This window comes from Archocentrus centrarchus, chromosome 8 (genome assembly GCF_007364275.1).
Source record: "Archocentrus centrarchus isolate MPI-CPG fArcCen1 chromosome 8, fArcCen1, whole genome shotgun sequence".
NCBI lineage: Eukaryota > Metazoa > Chordata > Actinopteri > Cichliformes > Cichlidae > Archocentrus > Archocentrus centrarchus.
Genome location: NC_044353.1, coordinates 1,748,685 through 1,767,382, shown reverse-complemented (window position 1 = coordinate 1,767,382; position 18,698 = coordinate 1,748,685). Strand labels below are relative to the sequence as shown.

General features: G+C 41.9%; 2 protein-coding genes across 2 annotated transcripts; both read right to left on the bottom strand.

The window, feature by feature from the left end:
• LOC115785192 (GTPase IMAP family member 4-like) lies at positions 1-2,054 on the bottom strand. The gene is made up of 2 exons (XM_030736685.1): positions 2,008-2,054; positions 1-1,094 (listed from the first exon to the last, which is right to left on the bottom strand). Exons 1-2 carry the CDS (start codon positions 2,030-2,032, stop codon positions 346-348), a joined length of 774 nt encoding a protein of 257 aa, XP_030592545.1. The 5' UTR covers positions 2,033-2,054; the 3' UTR covers positions 1-345.
• A 7,640-nt stretch (positions 2,055-9,694) lies between these two features.
• On the bottom strand, positions 9,695-16,256 carry LOC115785209 (uncharacterized). Its single transcript, XM_030736716.1, has 2 exons — positions 16,183-16,256; positions 9,695-10,799 (listed from the first exon to the last, which is right to left on the bottom strand). Exons 1-2 carry the CDS (start codon positions 16,235-16,237, stop codon positions 9,835-9,837), a joined length of 1,020 nt encoding a protein of 339 aa, XP_030592576.1. The 5' UTR covers positions 16,238-16,256; the 3' UTR covers positions 9,695-9,834.
• Between the last annotated feature and the right edge of the window lie 2,442 nt (positions 16,257-18,698).

Below are 18,698 nucleotides of genomic sequence, written 5' to 3'. Positions count from 1 at the left end.
TTTAATTTGATGGCAACGACATAATTTAGAAAAGATGGAACAACACAAAACAAGGCGGTAAAAGTAACAATGTTAGAGAGGTCAAGGTTCACCAATCAGGAAAATGCTCCTCAACATTAATCATGAACATCTGATCATCTACAGTAATGATGAGCTCGAAGGATGCAGAGGACCAGACTTTGACTTTCAGGCAGCGCTGCATTAAAACAGGCCTGAATGTTAATATTTATATTACTTAATGTTGTTTCTTTCTCTGAAACTAGTCTGAAGGCTTTGAGTCACATAATTAAAGTCTCATTTCCGTCCTGCCTCAGCAGCTCGGAGCCATTGTTGCCTTTTTAATACTTAGAGTTTTTCATCAATCATCTCTGCCAGCAGGGCGGTAAAGCGCAGCACAAACTGAGTTAATGCTTCACCCAGAACAGCAGTTAGGCTGCCCTCCACCACAGAGCTCAGCTTTGTGTTTGCAGCATCAACCTGACTTCCTGCTTTCAGCTGCTCCAGATGTTCTTTGAACATCTCCTTGCTGTAAAATTCTTCGTTCTTTGTCTTGTTCTTTTTTACCAGCTGATTGATTTTGTCCATCAGCTGCTTCTGTTGCTCCGTTTTTTGGTCTTTTCCTCCTCTGTTGTTGATTACAGTGTAGTTCTCTGGTTTAAATCCAGCTTTCTTAATAAACTTTGTGACGGTGTTTTTATCCTCAGCTCCATCTACATGTGTGATCAAAAAGAAAACGTAACGCGCTGACGCTTCTCCAAACATCTTCTTCAGGCCTTGCACTCGTTTCTCATCGTGTTGATTGAAGCCGTTCTCCCACTTGTGCACGTACAGGAACACGTGGGGACCCTCATCAGGCTGAAAGGTGGATGCTGTGATTGTGTTCAGCACCTCTGCTTCCTCGATCAGGGTGTGGCACAGACCAGGAGTGTCGACCAAAACCAGTTCTTGGCCTTCAAACTCTGCCGTCTGCGTCGTGCACGGCATTCTGTCCGAGACAAACGGGTTCTTCCTCACCGCCGCTCTTCCCAGGAATGTGTTCATGGTGGAGGTCTTCCCCGCTCCGGTCTTTCCAATGAGAATAATCCTCAGCTTCTCTGTTTGAGAATGGACATATTTTATTATCATCATCTCATCTCCACACTGCAGCCTCACAGTGTGACCTTTATGACCTTTGTGATCTAAATGCTGATGACTCTGTGCTTTCACAATAACAGGATCTGTCTCCATCTTTACTGACTCACACTCATTTCTGTTATTGTTCCTAAAGACAAACTTCATGTATTTGATTTTCTATGACTTTTTTATGACATATCAGCGCTGCAGCAGGCATCTCTCTTCCTGGATATTCATGAATAAAAAAGTATGAAAATCATTTAAGGAGAAATGATGATGCTCTACTTTACTGGCCTGGAAATATAAATATTTAAACATGAAACTCCAAGCAAACACAGTAAATCACCTGATTAGAGATCATTAAAATCAGATTATGGTAGAAATAAAATCACTTTCTAATTATTCCAGACGTACAAAGCAGTCGCTGCAGAATTAAAATGACAAGTTTTACTCTGATTATTTAAAATAAATTAACTCTGAGTTCAGCAGTGCAGTAAAATCAGTCAGTGAAGTCTTTACGCTTCGTCCTCACTAAAGTTTCATCCAAATCATCTGAAACCTGAAAAATAATAAACCAAATAAACAGAATAAAGAGCAGCTGTTATACGACGTTAGCAACGAGCTTCAACACGTCGGTGTTACTTCACCATGAATCATACAAAAATAACTGTTTATAGTTCTGCTGAGGTCTGCCTTAACTGTTTTGATCAGGCTCATGAAAATGTTACATTATTATTATTACAAATACACAAACATAGCAGCTGAAACCAGTGCACTGAATAATGTTAGAGAACAGGTAAGCTGTGTGACAAATGTATTTTAAAGGTGACGCCCTGAGTGTAACCTCGCTGCTCTGCTGCTTCAGCTCCAACATGAAATATAAAATCTACTCACCAACATCTGGACGTGTGCTGGCCATCCTGGCTCGGAGACGCGGTCGGGCTTCGTCGTCCTGAGTGCATCCTGTTCTCTGTAACTTCATCTTTATATCATACAGTCTGGGTAGCTCCCTCCCCACCACCAAACCAGTTTTAGGTAGAGCCGTCCAATCAGAGCCCGAATCACAATCAGATGCAAATTCAAGGACCCAACATTTTAAAAAAGGTGACAGCAGCAGAGTGTTTCTGAGGTCAGAAAGGAGGATTTGATGAATCATTTTTTAGGAGGTTGAACCTGAGATCTGTGAGAGCACCCAAAGAAGATGATGCACAGACCTGAGAGTGCAGTTAACAAAGATCCAGAGTATGCTGCCAGCAGTGCACATGTGTATGGCTAATCTTTGAGAGAAAGGGCGTGTTAAGTAAAGCGTTATCCATATATGTGGGAATTAGGAACAGCCATTCAAGTAGTCCAATAGTTGAGGCGACTGTTTCTTCTCTGAAAATATGGATTTTCCCTGGTTTTTATGGATGATCCAGACCAGCAGAGTTATCAGGAAATTATCAGGAAACCTTCCAAAGTGAGAACAGTGGAGGTTAAATGTTGGTGCATTTAGAAATTATATGACGTCGTTCACAGTTTGTTCGTTCATCGATGAACAAACTGTGTTTAAAATATTGTTGAAATGTGTGGCTCTGTGCGCTGTGTGAAACACTGCAAACACATAAAATCTCAGATTATAGAACAGCAGGTAACGGCTGTCGCACATGGATAAAATGGGAATATTTTTTAATCCAGTTTGGGCTGCTGCCTAATGGTAAATGGACTAGTTCTTTTTTTACATTTACCCATGCACACCCATTCATACAAGCACTTCCATGTTAACTAAGCTAAGTGCTTTTTAATTATATAACATCCACACACATTCACACTCCGACGGAACGGTCGGAGAGCAACTTGGGGTTAAGTATCTTGCCCAAGGATACATTGGCATGTAGCCTGGAGTAGCCAGGAATCGAACCCCTGACCTTCCGATCAGTAGGTGACCTGCTCTACCTACTGAGCTACAGCCACCCCTGCTGGAGGGTGTCAGTAATGCACCCACAGGTCACAGCGGGGTCAATATCTGTCATATCCTGGCTCCTTTGGACCCAGTGTTTTTGGTTTATGCTTTGTTTTGTATTGGACTTATCGTTTCTGAGTTATGAATTAGGATTTTAGGTTATCGTGGTTTTCTGTTTAGTCGTTTGTGTTTGGTTTCTGTATCCCTCTGGTGTCACGTCTGTGTGTATTTTGTTCACATGTTTTAGTCTCTTGCCTCATGTCTTGTGTTTACTTTGGCATCCTGGTGTTTTCCTTGTGTGGTTACGTTTCTGTTGTCATGTTTTGGGTCTGTCTGTGTCAAGTCTGCATCTCTGTTCCCTTGTCTCACTTCCTGTCTTATTTCGGTAGTGTCTGGTTTCTTGTGCAGTGTGTTTAGTTTTGCTTCCCCTTGTCTCGTCAGTGTCATTATGTTCAGCTGTGATCCCATCTGTTGTCACTCCCCTCAAATTCAGTCATGTTATGTTATATTAAGTTTTGTTTTGTTGAAGAAGTTTGTGCTGCTGGCCTCCAGCTCTTTTGGTTTCCTCTGGATTTAATGAAGTCTAAGTCCAAGCAAAGCCTCAGCCTTGGGTGTCCTGCTTTGGGGTCCTCCACCTCTCCTGCCACAGCGTTATGTGACAGTATCACTAAACCTGCCTCTGGGACATCATGATTTGTCCCTCAAAAAGTTACAGTTTCCAAACTAAATTCATGATCATTGTATCAAGTTGACCTGAGGCTGTTGTTGCATGTTGCTCCCACACTGTTTATGAATTTACTGCAAGCAGATGAAGAATGAGCACATGGTGAAACATGTCCACGCGGTCACAGTCAGCAGAAAATAAATACATTTTTATAACAACATGAGACAATTGGTGAAAGAAGTCTTTTGAAAATAATAACTGCAAATTTCTTGTGTCTTCAAAGAATCTGATTGTTTTCTGTTCTAAAGAAAATCTCTAAAGCAGCCATCTGATAAGTTTTTCAAACAGTATTTGGCAGAGGGCAGCACGGTGGTGTGGTGGTCAGCACTGCTGCCTCACAGCTGGAGTAACAGCTAGAAGGTCCGGGTTTGATTCCACCTTGGACCGGGCCTCTCTGTGTGGAGTTTGCATGTTCTCCTTATGTCTGTGTGGGTTTCCTTCCACAGTTCAAAGACATGCACGTACTGGGGTTAACTGGTCACTCTAATTTCCATTCTAATAGGTGTGAATGGTTGTCTGTCTCTCTGTGTTAGCCCTGCAACAGACTGGTGACCTGTACAGGTGTACCCTGCCTATTGCCCTATATTAGTTGGGATAGGCTCCATTTGGCAGTGGTTTATTATGAAAATATGGAAAGTTTTCATAAACTTGTGGTGATAACTTGATTATTTTCAAAAAACTGAAAAACTACAGGCTGGACAAAAATGTGTAAACTGGTGACATGAGTAGATTATTAGGAGCTTTCTCAACAAAGGTGAACAAAAACATAATTATAAGCTTTCTGCATCACAATTAAAACAAATAACAGGGTCTAACATGGCAAAAGGAAGTGTGTGACACTGACACCAGAAAAACACTGGCCCTGGCTCTGATATCCCTTTTTTAAATTCAGTTCAATTTTACTTACAGTATATAGCAACAAATCACAACAAACAGTCGCCTCAAGGCGCTTTGTATTGTGGGTAAAGACCCTACAATAATACAGAGAAAACCCAACAGTCTAAACGACCCCCTATGAGCAGCACTTGGTGACAGTGGGAAGGAAAAACTCCCTTTAACAGGAAGAAACCTCCATCAGAACCAGGCTCAGGGAGGGGGGGTCATCTGCTGAGGGGGGGAGAGACAGAGATTAATAATAACTAATGATTAAATACAGAGTGGAGTATAAACAGAGTCAAAAGAGGTGACTGAAAAGAAACAGTGCATTACGGGAACCCCCAGCAGCCTATAGCAGCATAACTAAGTGGGGGTGTCAGGGTCACCTGATCCAGCCCCAACTATCAGCTTGATCATAAAGGAAAGTTTCTAAAGTGTAAAGATTGGTGGAGGGGGGTGGGTTATGGTGTGGGGGTGTTTCTCAGGAGTTGGGCTGGGCCCCTCAGTACAGTAGCGTGTACAGTAATCCCTGTGAGTATCAGGCTGTTTCTGTTTCTCTGTGAAACTTTGGAATTGATCAACATGATCACAAACCATGTCATTGATTTTGAAACTGTTTCCATAATGCTTACAGTACAGTTGTAGTCCAAACTTGTGAGGAAGGAGTTGCTGTGATGCTCTGCTCTGAGCGGTTTGCTGAGCTTCTGCCCTCTGGTGGCCGCAGGAGAAACTGCACCAGTTGGTCTGTTTGGGTTTTAAACGTCTGACAGAGACAAAGGTTAAAGTTCAGTTTTTCTAAGAGAACTTCCAAACTCAGTGAAGTGACCTGGGGTCTCTTCCAGCATGTGTTTGAAGATGCATTTGAAGGTGTAAACTTTATGTTTTTCTGACTTATTTTATCAACTTGTCACCAAAAAACAAACAAAAAAAATCCAGATTTACAAAAGACTGAAAACAAATGTTGATGTTCTGACTCAGATAAATGTAGACCATCAGGAAGTTTTACTTTTTTATTTCAAAAATCATCTTTGACCATCCATGCAGCAGTTTACTGATGATAGATTAGTCTGACTAAATTAATCCAACATTTTTGCACTAAATTTAATTGAAGAAAAGTAGATATATACACACACACACAGACACACACCCCGGCAGGCCCGCACCCCGCAGCATGAGCCGAGCGCGTGGCCCCCGAGGCCCCAAGCGCCAGAGAGCAGCCCGACACCCGGCAGAGCCCCCCACATGCCAAAGAGGCCCAAGCCACCCCCAGGCCACAGCCGCCAAGGGAGCAGGTCAAAAACCACGCTGAGACATCCGGCCACACACCCGGGACCCACGGGCACCCACACCCCAGGGGCGGCAGTGACGACCAGCATGGAGCGGTAGGGAGGGGTAACTCCTGCCCTCCACAGCTGCGTCCCAAGGCTCGGCAAGCCACAGACCCAGGCCCAGCTGTCCACACACACACAAACTTAGTTTGATCATTTTTCTGCTTCAGGCGGTAACCTGATGATTGAGGCGTGGTTGGAGTTTGTCTCACTGAGGATTTACACCAGGACCTGACAGCACATGTTAGGAATGCATACCTGAGTTTGTGTGTGGGTGTGTGTGTGTGTGTGTGTGTGTGTGTCCTGAGGTGTTTGTGAAGCACCCAGAGGATGTTAGAAAGGTCTCAGATCTTCCTCCTGTGGAGCTCCTGGAGCTCAGAGACCATCAGGACACAAAGAGACGAAGACGTGTGTGTTTCAGCAGCTCAAAGAACCTGCTGATGTTTTATTACATGCACGAGGTACAAACATGAGAAGGTCAAATACATGCAGGCTGAGCTCTACAGAAGGATGACCTTTGACCTGAGCAGAGAGAACAGAGCAGCCTGGGCTCACTGATGACCCGGACCCTCATTTCTGTTTTACAGCACATCAGCTCACATAGCAACAGCCTAGCAACCACATTTCCCGTCTCCACGGCTGCGACGTCAGCCCGTCTGAGACAGAGAGACACGTTCCTCTGCAGACACAGGGAGACGTCTGCAGACACGCCCACTGTCTGTCTGCGCAGTCACAGATGTTTGCTGCTCAAAGGTCACCACTTCCTGTACAACAAGTTCAAAAGTACAACTGGTGCTTAATACAACACAATACAACACAATAACACAATACAACAATACAGAGGAAGCTGACAGAAACAGTAAAAATCAATCACACTCCTCAGCACGAGCCTGTGGACTCACATCAGGACAGATGTGAGTGTGACTCTAAGGCTACGTTCACACTGCAGCCTGAAGTGACCCAAATCAGATTTTCTTGCCCTCATGCGACCTTTATCTGACCTTTTCATGACAGTCTGAACAACACAGATCTGATTTTTACAAATGCGTCTGTGTCTGTGTCGCATTGATCCGACCTGCACGTCATTGAGAATTGACACACGTCACTGTTCTGCATCCTGAACCATGTTTACTTCCACAAACACTGAGCACGCTCAGTACGTGTGACGTTACTGCGTCCTTTACTGCACATGAGGTTGTTTTATGTTGTTTGCAGTTCACACAGGAGATCACATTAAATTTGCATATATTTGGAAATGTGAACGACCACACAGAAAAAAAATCAGAATTGAGCATTAAGGCCTGCAGTGTGAATGTAGCCTATGTGCTGATAGAGGATGTACTGATAACAGGTACAAAGTACTGGATTACATGGAATAAAAACACTGGATAACATAAGAGTACAAATAATTGGGCGGGTGGCTTAGAGGTGAAGCCGGCGACCACATACATATGCCACATTGCGGCGTGGTCCCAGCCTGTCGCCAACTTGTCTTCTTCCCCTGTATCTTTCCCCCATTTCCTGTCTCTCTCCACTGCCTATAAAAAAAGATGCTGTGGCCAAAAACGCCAAAAAAAAAAAAAGAGTGCAAATAATGTATTACATGAGTATCAGAGTACGAGTAATAGAGTACATGTAGAGCATATTTTTCATAATTCACCAGGAAAATTAATTTGATGTTCGACATTTGTTGGCATGACCTTTCTCCCAGGTCATTCGTGCCCCCACATCATGACCCCTGCTGGGACTTGTTTTTACTCTTCTCACTTAATAAAGATTACAATGTTGCAAAATAAAATCAATTAAATTATTATATAGTAAATCAATCAGTTGATCCCTTTAAAAACTGAATCAAGCAAATCATTAAATTAAATTAATTAGTAGCAAATGAATAGTAATTCAGCAGCTGACTCAAAGCTCTACAGGGTAGCGGGGCAATTAAAAATTATTAATTGCATTAATGATTGAACTAAAATAACTAAGTAGTGTCTGAAGCAGTGGGTTAAAGAATTAAATAAATCAGAGAGAGACACAGAGAGCAGATAAAATGTGAAACCAGCGCTCAGATTGTTCTCCACAGTCGTATAAAGATGCATTAATCTTGGTGTTCAACTGTCATGACTTTGGAAAATATGTTTTGTACATAAAAACACGTATTAAAGTGAAAGGTGAACAGTAAAAACCCCCCCCCCCCCCCCCCCCATGCTTCAGGAAATGCAAAATAGCCACGTCTCCTTAAGAGCGTGATCTGCTCTGTAGGTGTCTTCCTTCCTGTTTAGAGTTTCTGGGCTGTCAATTGGATGTGTCAAGGGGCTGGGACCAGCCCGGCACAAACAAGGGAAGGGCTAAAAGTCTAAACCCCGCCCCCACCTGTTTTGAACCAATAAGGTTGGGAATAGCAGTGACATAAAACGTTAGGTTGTTTGCAGCTAAATGCTTGCAGACTGATTTTCCGAGCTGAGAGGATCCATGTACATGTGATTTTTCTGATTCTTCAATATATGAAATCTTTTGCATGAGGACATGCACCCCCCCCCCCCCCCCCCAGTTTGAGAAACACTGCTTTAAAGAATGAAGCAACCAGATTACAGAGCTTCCATCAACACTGTGACAGCAACATGAATGTTTCAGACCAATTTTAACAGGAATGTTTCCCACAGTTTTTGTCAAAGTTCAATAAGAACCAAACCTGTGACCCTCCTGGTGGTGCTAAAAGAAAAGGCAGTAAAAGAGCAGCACCAGGTCACGGGGTTCAAACCAACAACCCAAATGCAAAGTAATGGATCATAAATGTCTTTCCTCTCTGGGATGAATCAGCAGTGCTGTGTTCGTCTCCATCAGCTCCTCAAATGGAAAAACTGAACAGTTCTGGTGAACCATGTAGGGGTGGGGGCGGGGCCTGGGTTCAGTCGACATCATCATTTCAGCAGTTTCAAACATCCAGAAGGTAAAACTGAAGCTGAAATATGAGAGACATGATTTAAAAAGTTTCTGAAGATGTGCATATTTAGCATGTGGCCCTCACCCTAGCTGGGCTCCTGGTGACCTGGTGGGATTTCAGGGGTCTACAGATCATATCAGTGGGGTTCTCCGTTTATCTGCTGATCTTGTGGTTTGTGACTGAGGCTGTTGACTTCCTTTTTCCTGTTTGGAATCTGAGTGTTGCTTAAACTGCATGAAAAGTGGGTTTTTCCACAGTTTCTTGTATGCAATATTGCTGCGCGCCTTGAGCTTTAGGGCTCTCAGCAGGAGGCTTTGGTCAGAACAGTAAACTGTAGGAAACTGCCGTGGACTCTCTGTGTCAGTGCTCCCTCAGCTCCCCCCCTCCTCAGGTCTAGGGCAGGCTCTCATATGTAAAGGAGGTTTCTGTGAGTCATACAAATGCAAATCAAGTACTCACCAGTGGTCACCAGTACTCACCAGTGGTCTACCCCTCCCAACAGTTGTAACCAACATATTTTTATTTTGAGATATATGTAATCAAATTTACATTATCATCTTTTAAGCCTTTTTCCATTACAATGTGACTACACATAAATTATACAGTGAAACATTCAAACTAGACTAAACTCAGAAGAAGTCATTCTATTTTATATTATTATTTATTAGGGAGGGGCTTACCCAGGCCTGTCTTTATAAAGGCCAATGAGGGACAGATCTACCAACCAATCACATGTGAGTGCTGAATTGTGATGTCATTTTTTTCATCCAATGACTGAGAAGCCACGTGGGTCTGTTGCCGCTGCTTCGGCTTGCAGCGCTGCTATTCATATGTAAAGTAGAGTCGTTAACACCTCCCACCGGCCGGCACCCCCGTACCTTTACCCACCCCCCGCTGCCTCTGGTGGTACCTACACGTACGGGGATGCTTTCGTCGGGATGCTTTCGTCAGCATACGGGGATGCTGACGAAAGCTGCTGTTTACCAGCGGCGCCCGCGTCAGGGGACGAAAATTCCTCTTTTCGTGCAGTGTAAGTTTTGAATTTCAAATGATAAAACACCAAATATAATACTGCAACAATTACCACACCCACGACTGATCCCACTGCTCCTAATGCTGATGATAGATCTCCATTAAAAATACAATAACTAAGCACAAGTCCTACTGTAGATCCAACTTGTGCTCCAATCACAAGCAACTTGTCTCGTACGTTACTCCACATTTTCTTTTCCTGTTTCAAAGCTTTTTCAGCCTCCCAGACCATCTTAGGAGTGTAAAAGTGTGCAGAGGCTTCTCCCCTCATCTCTGCTATCTTCTCCAGGAGCTTGGTGACTTGAGACTCTTCTTGCTGCTTGTCATCTTTAATGTTAAAAATAAAATATCTGTGATTGAACAGGTACGTCAGCTTTCTGAAGGGCTTAACCCTTTCACTACCACAGGAATCAGGGTCACTGGTGTTCATCTCTGACGCAGCGATGAACACCATCATGGTGAAGTCATTTGCCTGCTCGCCAAAGGTTTTCTGAAAATCCTCCAGTACTTCTAATTTATCACTTAATGGCTTATTAATCGTCTCCACAAACAGGAACACGTGAGGACCGGGATCAGCAGCTGCGACAGACCACTTGATCTCTTCCAACAGTTTTTCCTTATTAGTGCCGCGTTTATCCACACCTGGAGCATCAATAATGACCACATTTTTATCATTAATACTCCTGCTATACTTTTGGCACTTATATTCGCCGAGTGATTGTGTGCCATCTTCAGGAGGAGGATTGTTCTTTGAATCCTTTTTGAATTGTCCAGCGTTCTCAATGATCTTCATTAATTCACATTTGGGGTCGTCGCGCCCAAACAGGACGATCCTCAGGTCATCTGTTGGAAAAAAAGTGTCGTATGTTAGAATCGTTGCTGTCAGCTCGTTACGTCAGACACTTAACAGCATATGACTGAAACCTGATTCAAACTGGGGATCATTTTAACACCAAATACATCCAAGTGTTTCATCCAAAAGTTGGTGAACAGACTTTAAAAGACACAAGCTGCACCAGGCTGTAGAAAATTACTTTTGAATTAAATAAGTCACTTTTAAGTAATGATTCTGAATACTCACCAAGTCAAAATTAAAAATATAAATATTCTGTACTTTTAACTCAGAGCTAAGTAGTTGCTTCCACTGAATTCTTGTGTGTGGTTGGATGGTTGAAGGCGTACTGTTTGTTTAAAGCTACTTTCAGCTACTCCCGAGCTCCGTGTGTTTGATTTGCAGTTTTACACTGAATGCCCATCCTGATGCAACAGGATACGAGTCTCCAAAGCAGCGAGCTGTCACTCACCAGGCAAACATATAAACAGCTACAAGCTTGTTAAAGTTATTTTAATCCATCCTCATCATAAGACATTGTAAAAATAAGTCAGGGTTGTAACTACTATAAAAAAATAATCTTGTAGCATATTCACACTTCCTGTTACCATGGTAACCTATATTATAGCATCAGCTACAAGGTTATTAAAGCGACAGCAACGACGGGAAAAACCAAACGCAGTCGATTAAAATCTGTCAAAAGTAGATAAGAGCACCAAAATCTCTGTTTGTCCCTCTGGAGCCATCGACCCTTTAACACCGAACACTTTTCAACTATCCTGCCCTTTGTGGACTTCCAGGAACAATTACTGTAATGTCGGGTGTGAAGCCCAATTTCTCAGCTTTCAGAAACAGCTTGAATTTTTCCAGTAGGACAAATATTTGCGTAATTACAGTAATACAAAGTAGGTTTGATGAGGTCTCAGAGGAGTGACGCTCGGTGTTAAAGGCTGGTAAAAGCAGGTAACAGGTGTATCGTGGTGATGGTCTGGTGTTAAAGGGTTAAATTGAAAAATCCTGCTAGCGACTTAAGTTCTGTGTTCTGCTATATTTTATAGACACTAGTGGTGTGCAATACGGTAAGATTTGGTATTGATCCAATAGCAAGTAAATACAGGGCTATTATTGCCGATATTGATACCAATACCAATACTTTTTATTAATTATGAAGAATTTTCATGAAGTTTAAGTGTTTTGTGATCTTTTTTTCCCCCCTTTGGATCATTAAAACCCAGGATAGAATTCGGCAAAGTTTATAGGTAAATAGAAAATACTTTATCAAAATAAAAGTTTACAAGACAATTTGGCCCTTTAAGTAACTTTTTTGACATTTCGTTAACTTCTCCTAATTGGAGGGGAAGACGAAATGTCAAAAAAGTAAATTAAAGGGCCAAATGGTCATATTTTTGACATCAAATCACGGGCCGGAAGTTGGGGGCGGGGCTGGAAGTGGCCCACGGGCCAGGAGTTTGAGGCCGTAGTTATGTCTCACATGATGGTATAACGTCAAAATAGGGAGGAGCGAAGTGGGCCTGCTCTGTGCTGTGACAGGAGCGGCATGTTAACAGTCAGCTCACACCTTTGATGAAACCGCAGCGCTGCATACAGGAGAGAAACTGAAGCTAAAGTATCGATCTCATTACACTGGTATTGATCAATATCAGTACCAATGTTGGTATCGATATTATCGATATTTGGATCGAGCCGCCCACCACTAATAGACACATAATAACCACACATTGGCTTGTCACAAATCTCTATTACCAGTCATGCTACATATAGTCAGCAGACGTATCAGCTAACAATTACAGTATTTTACAATCGCACTAAATCACACTAAACCCTCCCTAAATCAAATCCACAGAAGCCTAAATGAACTTCTTGAATCTCACACTGGACCGTGATCCTAAACTTGATGCTCAGATTAAGTCAGTAGTCAACTCCAGCTTTTATCAGCTAAGACAGCTGGCCAAGGTGAAGCGATTTCTTTCACAGCACCACTTTGAGATTTTAATCCATGTTTTTATCACTACTCGTTTAGAGTTTTGCAATGCACTTTATGTTGGGCTGAAGCAGACACGACTCACCCGACTACAGATGGTACAAAATGCTGCTGCTCGACTTTCAGTTGGCGTCAAAAATGTGAACACATTACACCGAATTTAGCCTCACTTCACTGGTTTTAGGATTGATTTTAAAATTCTTTTGTTTTTAAATGTCTTCATGGCCTCGCACCACCACATCGGTCCTTCTCCACCTATACGCCCCTTCATGGAGGTCAGCTGATCTGTCACTGTCAGTTATCCCAAAGACTAAGAGGAAGAGGAGAGGTGACCGTGCTAAAACACATTTTTTCTCTTTGCCTTTAACTCAGTCTGAGATGTTGCTTCTTATTATTTTAACTGTGGTTTTATGTTTTTATTTATTTATTTTGAACCTGTTTGTTCTCACTTGTGTACAGCACTGTGGCCAATGGCATTGATTTTAAAGTGCTTTATAAATAAAACTGGGTTGAGCTGAGTTGAGATACGCGAGTTATTCACAAACAACCAGCTCTACATGAATGTGTTCCATCCACCTCGCAGCCCCTTCTTCAGTCCAATGGAGGAGTTTCTCTGCATGGAGGTGGAAGATGTTTGACCACCAGCCCTACACAAGGGAGAATCTATTGGAGGTGATGGAACAGGCATGTGACGATGTTCCTGTCAAGGCTGGATTCGGCACACAAGGAGGGCTTTTCCCCGTTGCCTGGTAAGAGACCACATTGCCTGTGATGTGGATGAGGTCCTCTGGCCGGATCCCACACAGACATGATGGCGCAGACTGAATCTGTCCTACAGTGATGTGCTTTCTGTTGTGTCATGTAGCGCTGTGCGGCAGGCAGAATGAGGACCCCAATGCAGGACACTTACTCGGGAGTGAACTCAAAAAAACTCAGCTTTATTGCTGGAAAACACAAGGAACACACGGTGACCGACAACGACAAAGACGCGACAACAAGCAGGGGAAAACACAGGACCTAAATACACAAGGGCTGATGAGGGAAGCAGACACATCAGGGAAACACAGGTGAACATCACCACACTAACGACACAGGACCATGACACTGTTGTATATTATTCATTTATTTACCTATTGTTTGTTTATCTACTTTCAGCAGTGTCATGTCACTCTGACTATAGCAGTGTTTCACTGGACACACTTGAAACAAACATTTCCTGTTGACTACATGCTCTGGCTGCTGTGTTTTAGATTATTTGATGTAGTGAGTAACAGATGGTGTTTGTGAACAAATTAATTACTTGCTAAGTGTGATCTGCCCACAGCGTTTAGTTTTGCCCACAGCTAACTAATTTTTGCAGTGATGGTTTGATTTAGATGGAAAGTCTAGGATTTGGGGGACTTAGCTTGAGTTTTTGGATTTGTGTTTAAGGTTTTGGGAAAATGGGAAATGTGAGTTAGCAATTCAGAAATACTGTAAGCTATTAAAGCAACTCTTCCCTCTCATGATGTTGACAGCAGAGTGAGCTTGCTAACTGTGGTAATGCTTGAGGGCAGCACGGTGGCGCGGTGGTTAGCACTGCTGCCTCGCAGTTAGAATACCATCTAGAAGGCCTGGGTTTGATTCCACCTTGGCCCAGGCCCGTCCCTCCCTCTGTGTGGATTTGCATGCTCTCCCCGTGTGTGTGTGGGTTTCCTCCCACAGTCCAAAGACATGCACTTACTGGGGTTAGGTTAATTGGCTACTCTAAATTACCCATAGGTGTGAATGTTGTCTGTCTTTCCGTGTTGGTGACCTGTTCAGGGTGTACCCTGCCTCTCGCCCTATGTCAGGTTTGATAGGCTCCAGCGACCCTGAACAGGATAAGTGAATGGATATCTTTAATTTATTTGCATAATATATTTTAATATATTTATGAATTCAATTCAATTTTATTTATATAGCGCCAAATCACAACAAACAGTCGCCTTTGTTAGAAACTGTATTTACTTTTTTCAATAATCTGATCCATTACAAATTGCAGTCGAGCTATCGTTTGTGATTAAGGGACCAAATAATCAATATAGAGGGTTTTCTTTCTTACAAAACAGTACACAAATGATAATCATAAAATCACAGTAACCACACTAAGTAAAACGTCTACAAACATCCTTAAAAACACTTTTCAAATGGTTCTTAAAAATGGAAACTGAAACAAAGTCATTTTCATTGTTTTCTGAAGAAAGTTCTGGTCAGAGCAGCAAAAGCCATCAAGCCAAAAAGAGACTTGGTCCTCGGAGTCTTTAACAATATATACTGTGAGGAACGAGTGTTGTATCTCAGAACTGAACCCGGCTGCTGTAGCTGACATCAGCATGAAGGTGAATAACACCAAAGGCTCTTATAAATGAGAGTGAACCAGTGAATATTATGAGTATGTAAGCAGGGCCATTTAACCTGAACATAAAGCTGACAATGAAGTGTTGAAAAAGAAGGACAAATTGTATCCAACTTATGAAGAGTCCCTTTACATGCATGTGTATAAACTATATCACATAATCAAATGAAGGGCGGAGAGTTTTATGGAGAATTATGGAGGCCGCTGTGCTCTCAGAAACCTTCAGAGCAGCAGAAATATTTCTGTAGCCTCAGGCTTGGTTTTCTCTTGCATGTACTGACAGCTGTGCTCAATCAGTTCAGGTTAACACAGGTAAACAGTCATGGTGTAGAAACATGTCAGACAAAAGGAGCAACTGAGCTAAATGTCAAAGGTCTGAATATTCTGAATATTTCAGTTTTCTGTTTAATAAGATCTGTTTTCAGTTTTTGTGATATGTGGTACTGAGTGCAGAGCAATAGAAAAAATATTATACATTATATTACATAAATTATTGCAGCATGAGCCTTCAATATAACAAAACTGAAAAAGGTGGAGGTCTGAATACTTTTAAAAGCTTTTTTAAAAGTTTGGTAAATGACTTAAGTTTGGAATCTAAAAATAACTTCATCTTATCATTTTAGCTCTGTGGCAATTTTTAAAATTCCCTGAAAAACCTAAATAACTGTTCTGTATATTTATAATTTTCATTATTTATTGAAATGCAAAACATTACATGTGAAAATTTTACCCAAATTTCCAAAATGTCTTTTAATTCCTGTGTGCTTCCTGTATAACTTAACAGTTTTACACTTGGTTAAATGAGCAGAGATCAGAGTTTGTTCACTCTGCTCTCAGCTCCACTTCTCTACATGCTGCTGATAAAATGAGCTTCAAACAACAATCAAACAGCTCTGGTCTGAAAAATACCAAATTTTAAAGGAAAGCTCACAGAATTTCAAATTAAAGCAGTTTCAGGACCCAGATCTCAAACCATCAACCACCCTGAGAATCACTGCATGACAGATTTACTCACCCATGGTTCTGGCTTCAGTCTCTCTCTTGGTCTCTGGTGTCTTGTCTGTGGTCATGTTTTCATCTGAGTGTTTACATTACCATCATACCTCTATATCACAGTCTGCTACTAGGCCCCTCCCCTGTATCACACCAGCTATCCAATCAGACCTGTGGCAGAAAGGAACCAATCAGAAGGTGTGAAAAAGTACATCAAGCAGAGGTTATTTCCACTGGTCTGCCTCCTCACCCAGAACCTTCTCTCAGTTACATTCACTTTATAGAGACAAGTGAAAACATTAGAAAACAGAACACACACAGTTTTTCCATTTATCATAAACAGTTTAATGACTGCAGGGATAAAACATGTCAGATCCAAATAAACCATCAACCTCCAGAAAGAAAACAACAAAACAAGGCAGGGAACAACAGAGGAACGGTCCCAGGAACAAAACAAAAATGGGGCCAAAGACAAAAAGCAGCGACACAAGGCCGGAAAAACAGTCCAAAAACCAAAAACAAACACCGGGAACAAGGACGTTTAAGGATCTAATTCCTTCATTATGATGCTCTTCAGTGCCAACACAGTGCAGAGCAGCTACCTAACCTCTGCTCCCAGAGAGGTCGATTATCTCGTCAATAGTTTTACATCCTCACTGCGTACGACTTTGGATACTGTGGCTCCTCTGAAAAGGAAAGCCTCAAATCAGAAGTACCTGACTCCGTGGTATCATTCAAAGAGTTAAAGAGTTAAAAGAGTTTGTTGCTCTATAAAAAAGCCCTCCGTAAAGCTAGGACATCTTACTACTCATCATTAATTGAAGAAAATAAGAACAACCCCGCACTCTTAACCCAGATATTAATTAATCATCACTTGTTCTTTCATGTTTGGTAAAAATATTGTCCCATTGCTAAATCAAATTAGTTAACTGTACTTGTCTACTAAAATATAGAGTGTAATGAACTTGTTAAGCAGAGATTACTAAAGATGTTATGTTTTTGTATTGAAGGGGCGGGGCCCATTCAAACTCAGTCCAGCTGCAACATGCACCCCAGCAAGTCCAACGGCTCCGATCTGGTAAGTGTGAAGAATAACTATTTTAAATAGTTCTAGATATTTCTTTGATAGCAGAGTTCCATGTGCAGATATGACTGAAAATTACAGTCACAGCCTACCGCCATCGTTATCGACATTTTGGTAAAGTGAAGGGTTTTGGAATCAAAGTTAAATATCTCGAGTGGAGTGGCAAGCCTGAATGTTAAATAAATGGTGTGGTAGCATTGACTTTGTGTTAGCGTGCTGACGATTCTCAGTTCACAGTTTATAATGGACAGTTAATTTAGGAGAGTAGTCTGCTGAAACAAACCTTTATTACACCAAGTTTATGCCAAATATATGCTGTTTCTGAGAGAAATGTTTTTGCTTTCTTTTTTATCAAAAAAGCTGCTCCAGTAGTATCACGACAGCTAGATGCTATCGTTAGCTCAGTGTTTCACATGGTTCATAACAGCATGTGCTTGTGTTAACATTAGTTCATGTTTGTCCTATACGGTTATGGACATACTGAAATGTAATGGACTTGGTCATTTGCTGGTTATTAGCAGCAATTGGTTAAATGTATGTAACAATTGTGTGGGAAAAACAGTGCACCAGTTCAACAAGTAAGTCAGAACCAAAGGTTGAAATCTTGAATCTCTAAAGAGCTAAGGCTGAGGTCATCGCCATTTGTTCATCTCCAGACTCTTAAAATACGGAACTGACGATAAGTTATAAACGTTATTAACTCTGTCAGTTGTCTACAGACAGAAAGGTAAGCCTAACTCCTTTGCCATTATTTTAACACTAATTAAAGTGAAACAGGAAAAACATTTTCAGGCTGAGAACAGAAATTTCTAAAGGAGACCATATTTCAAACTACCATATTTCCTTGATCGCTGATGGCTGTGGATAATGTAACAGCCAGAGCAACAGGGATGGGATATGCTGCAAGGTTGAATGATGCCACTTGGTGGTGTTTCTTCCTTGTTGCGCGTGTTGGACCGAGAACCACTGCAGAACGCCGCTGATGCCCACCCAGCTTGGAGTGCAAGCTCTACGTTGTGACAAGCTGATCGCGGGACTCTCTCTGTGCCTATTGTCATGTATGATCTGGCTATGTAGAGCCGTGGAGACCTGGCATTTGATGGTCATAAGTTCTGCCAAATAAAGGCACTGTATTCGAAATCTTGTCGGCTATGTTTATGAGTTACCCAGGCATGGCTAGTGCTAGCCCTAGCTAAATCTCGCTAGACTCTCCACCCGCAGTTAGCCCCCGTTACAATAAGTGTGTTATTATTTTTAGTTTTTACAGGTCTGTGTGAAGTGCAAATACTGTGAGTTTATATCAGAGAAAAGGCGTTACCTGTTAAATCATTACAGGTTAAAACATGGAAGCCACACCACAACTGTACCATTTCCTTGATTACACCAAGAGTGTTTATGCACATTTAAGTCCGTCAACTGCATTTAAGGTCCACTTATCCAAAATTCACCAGAAA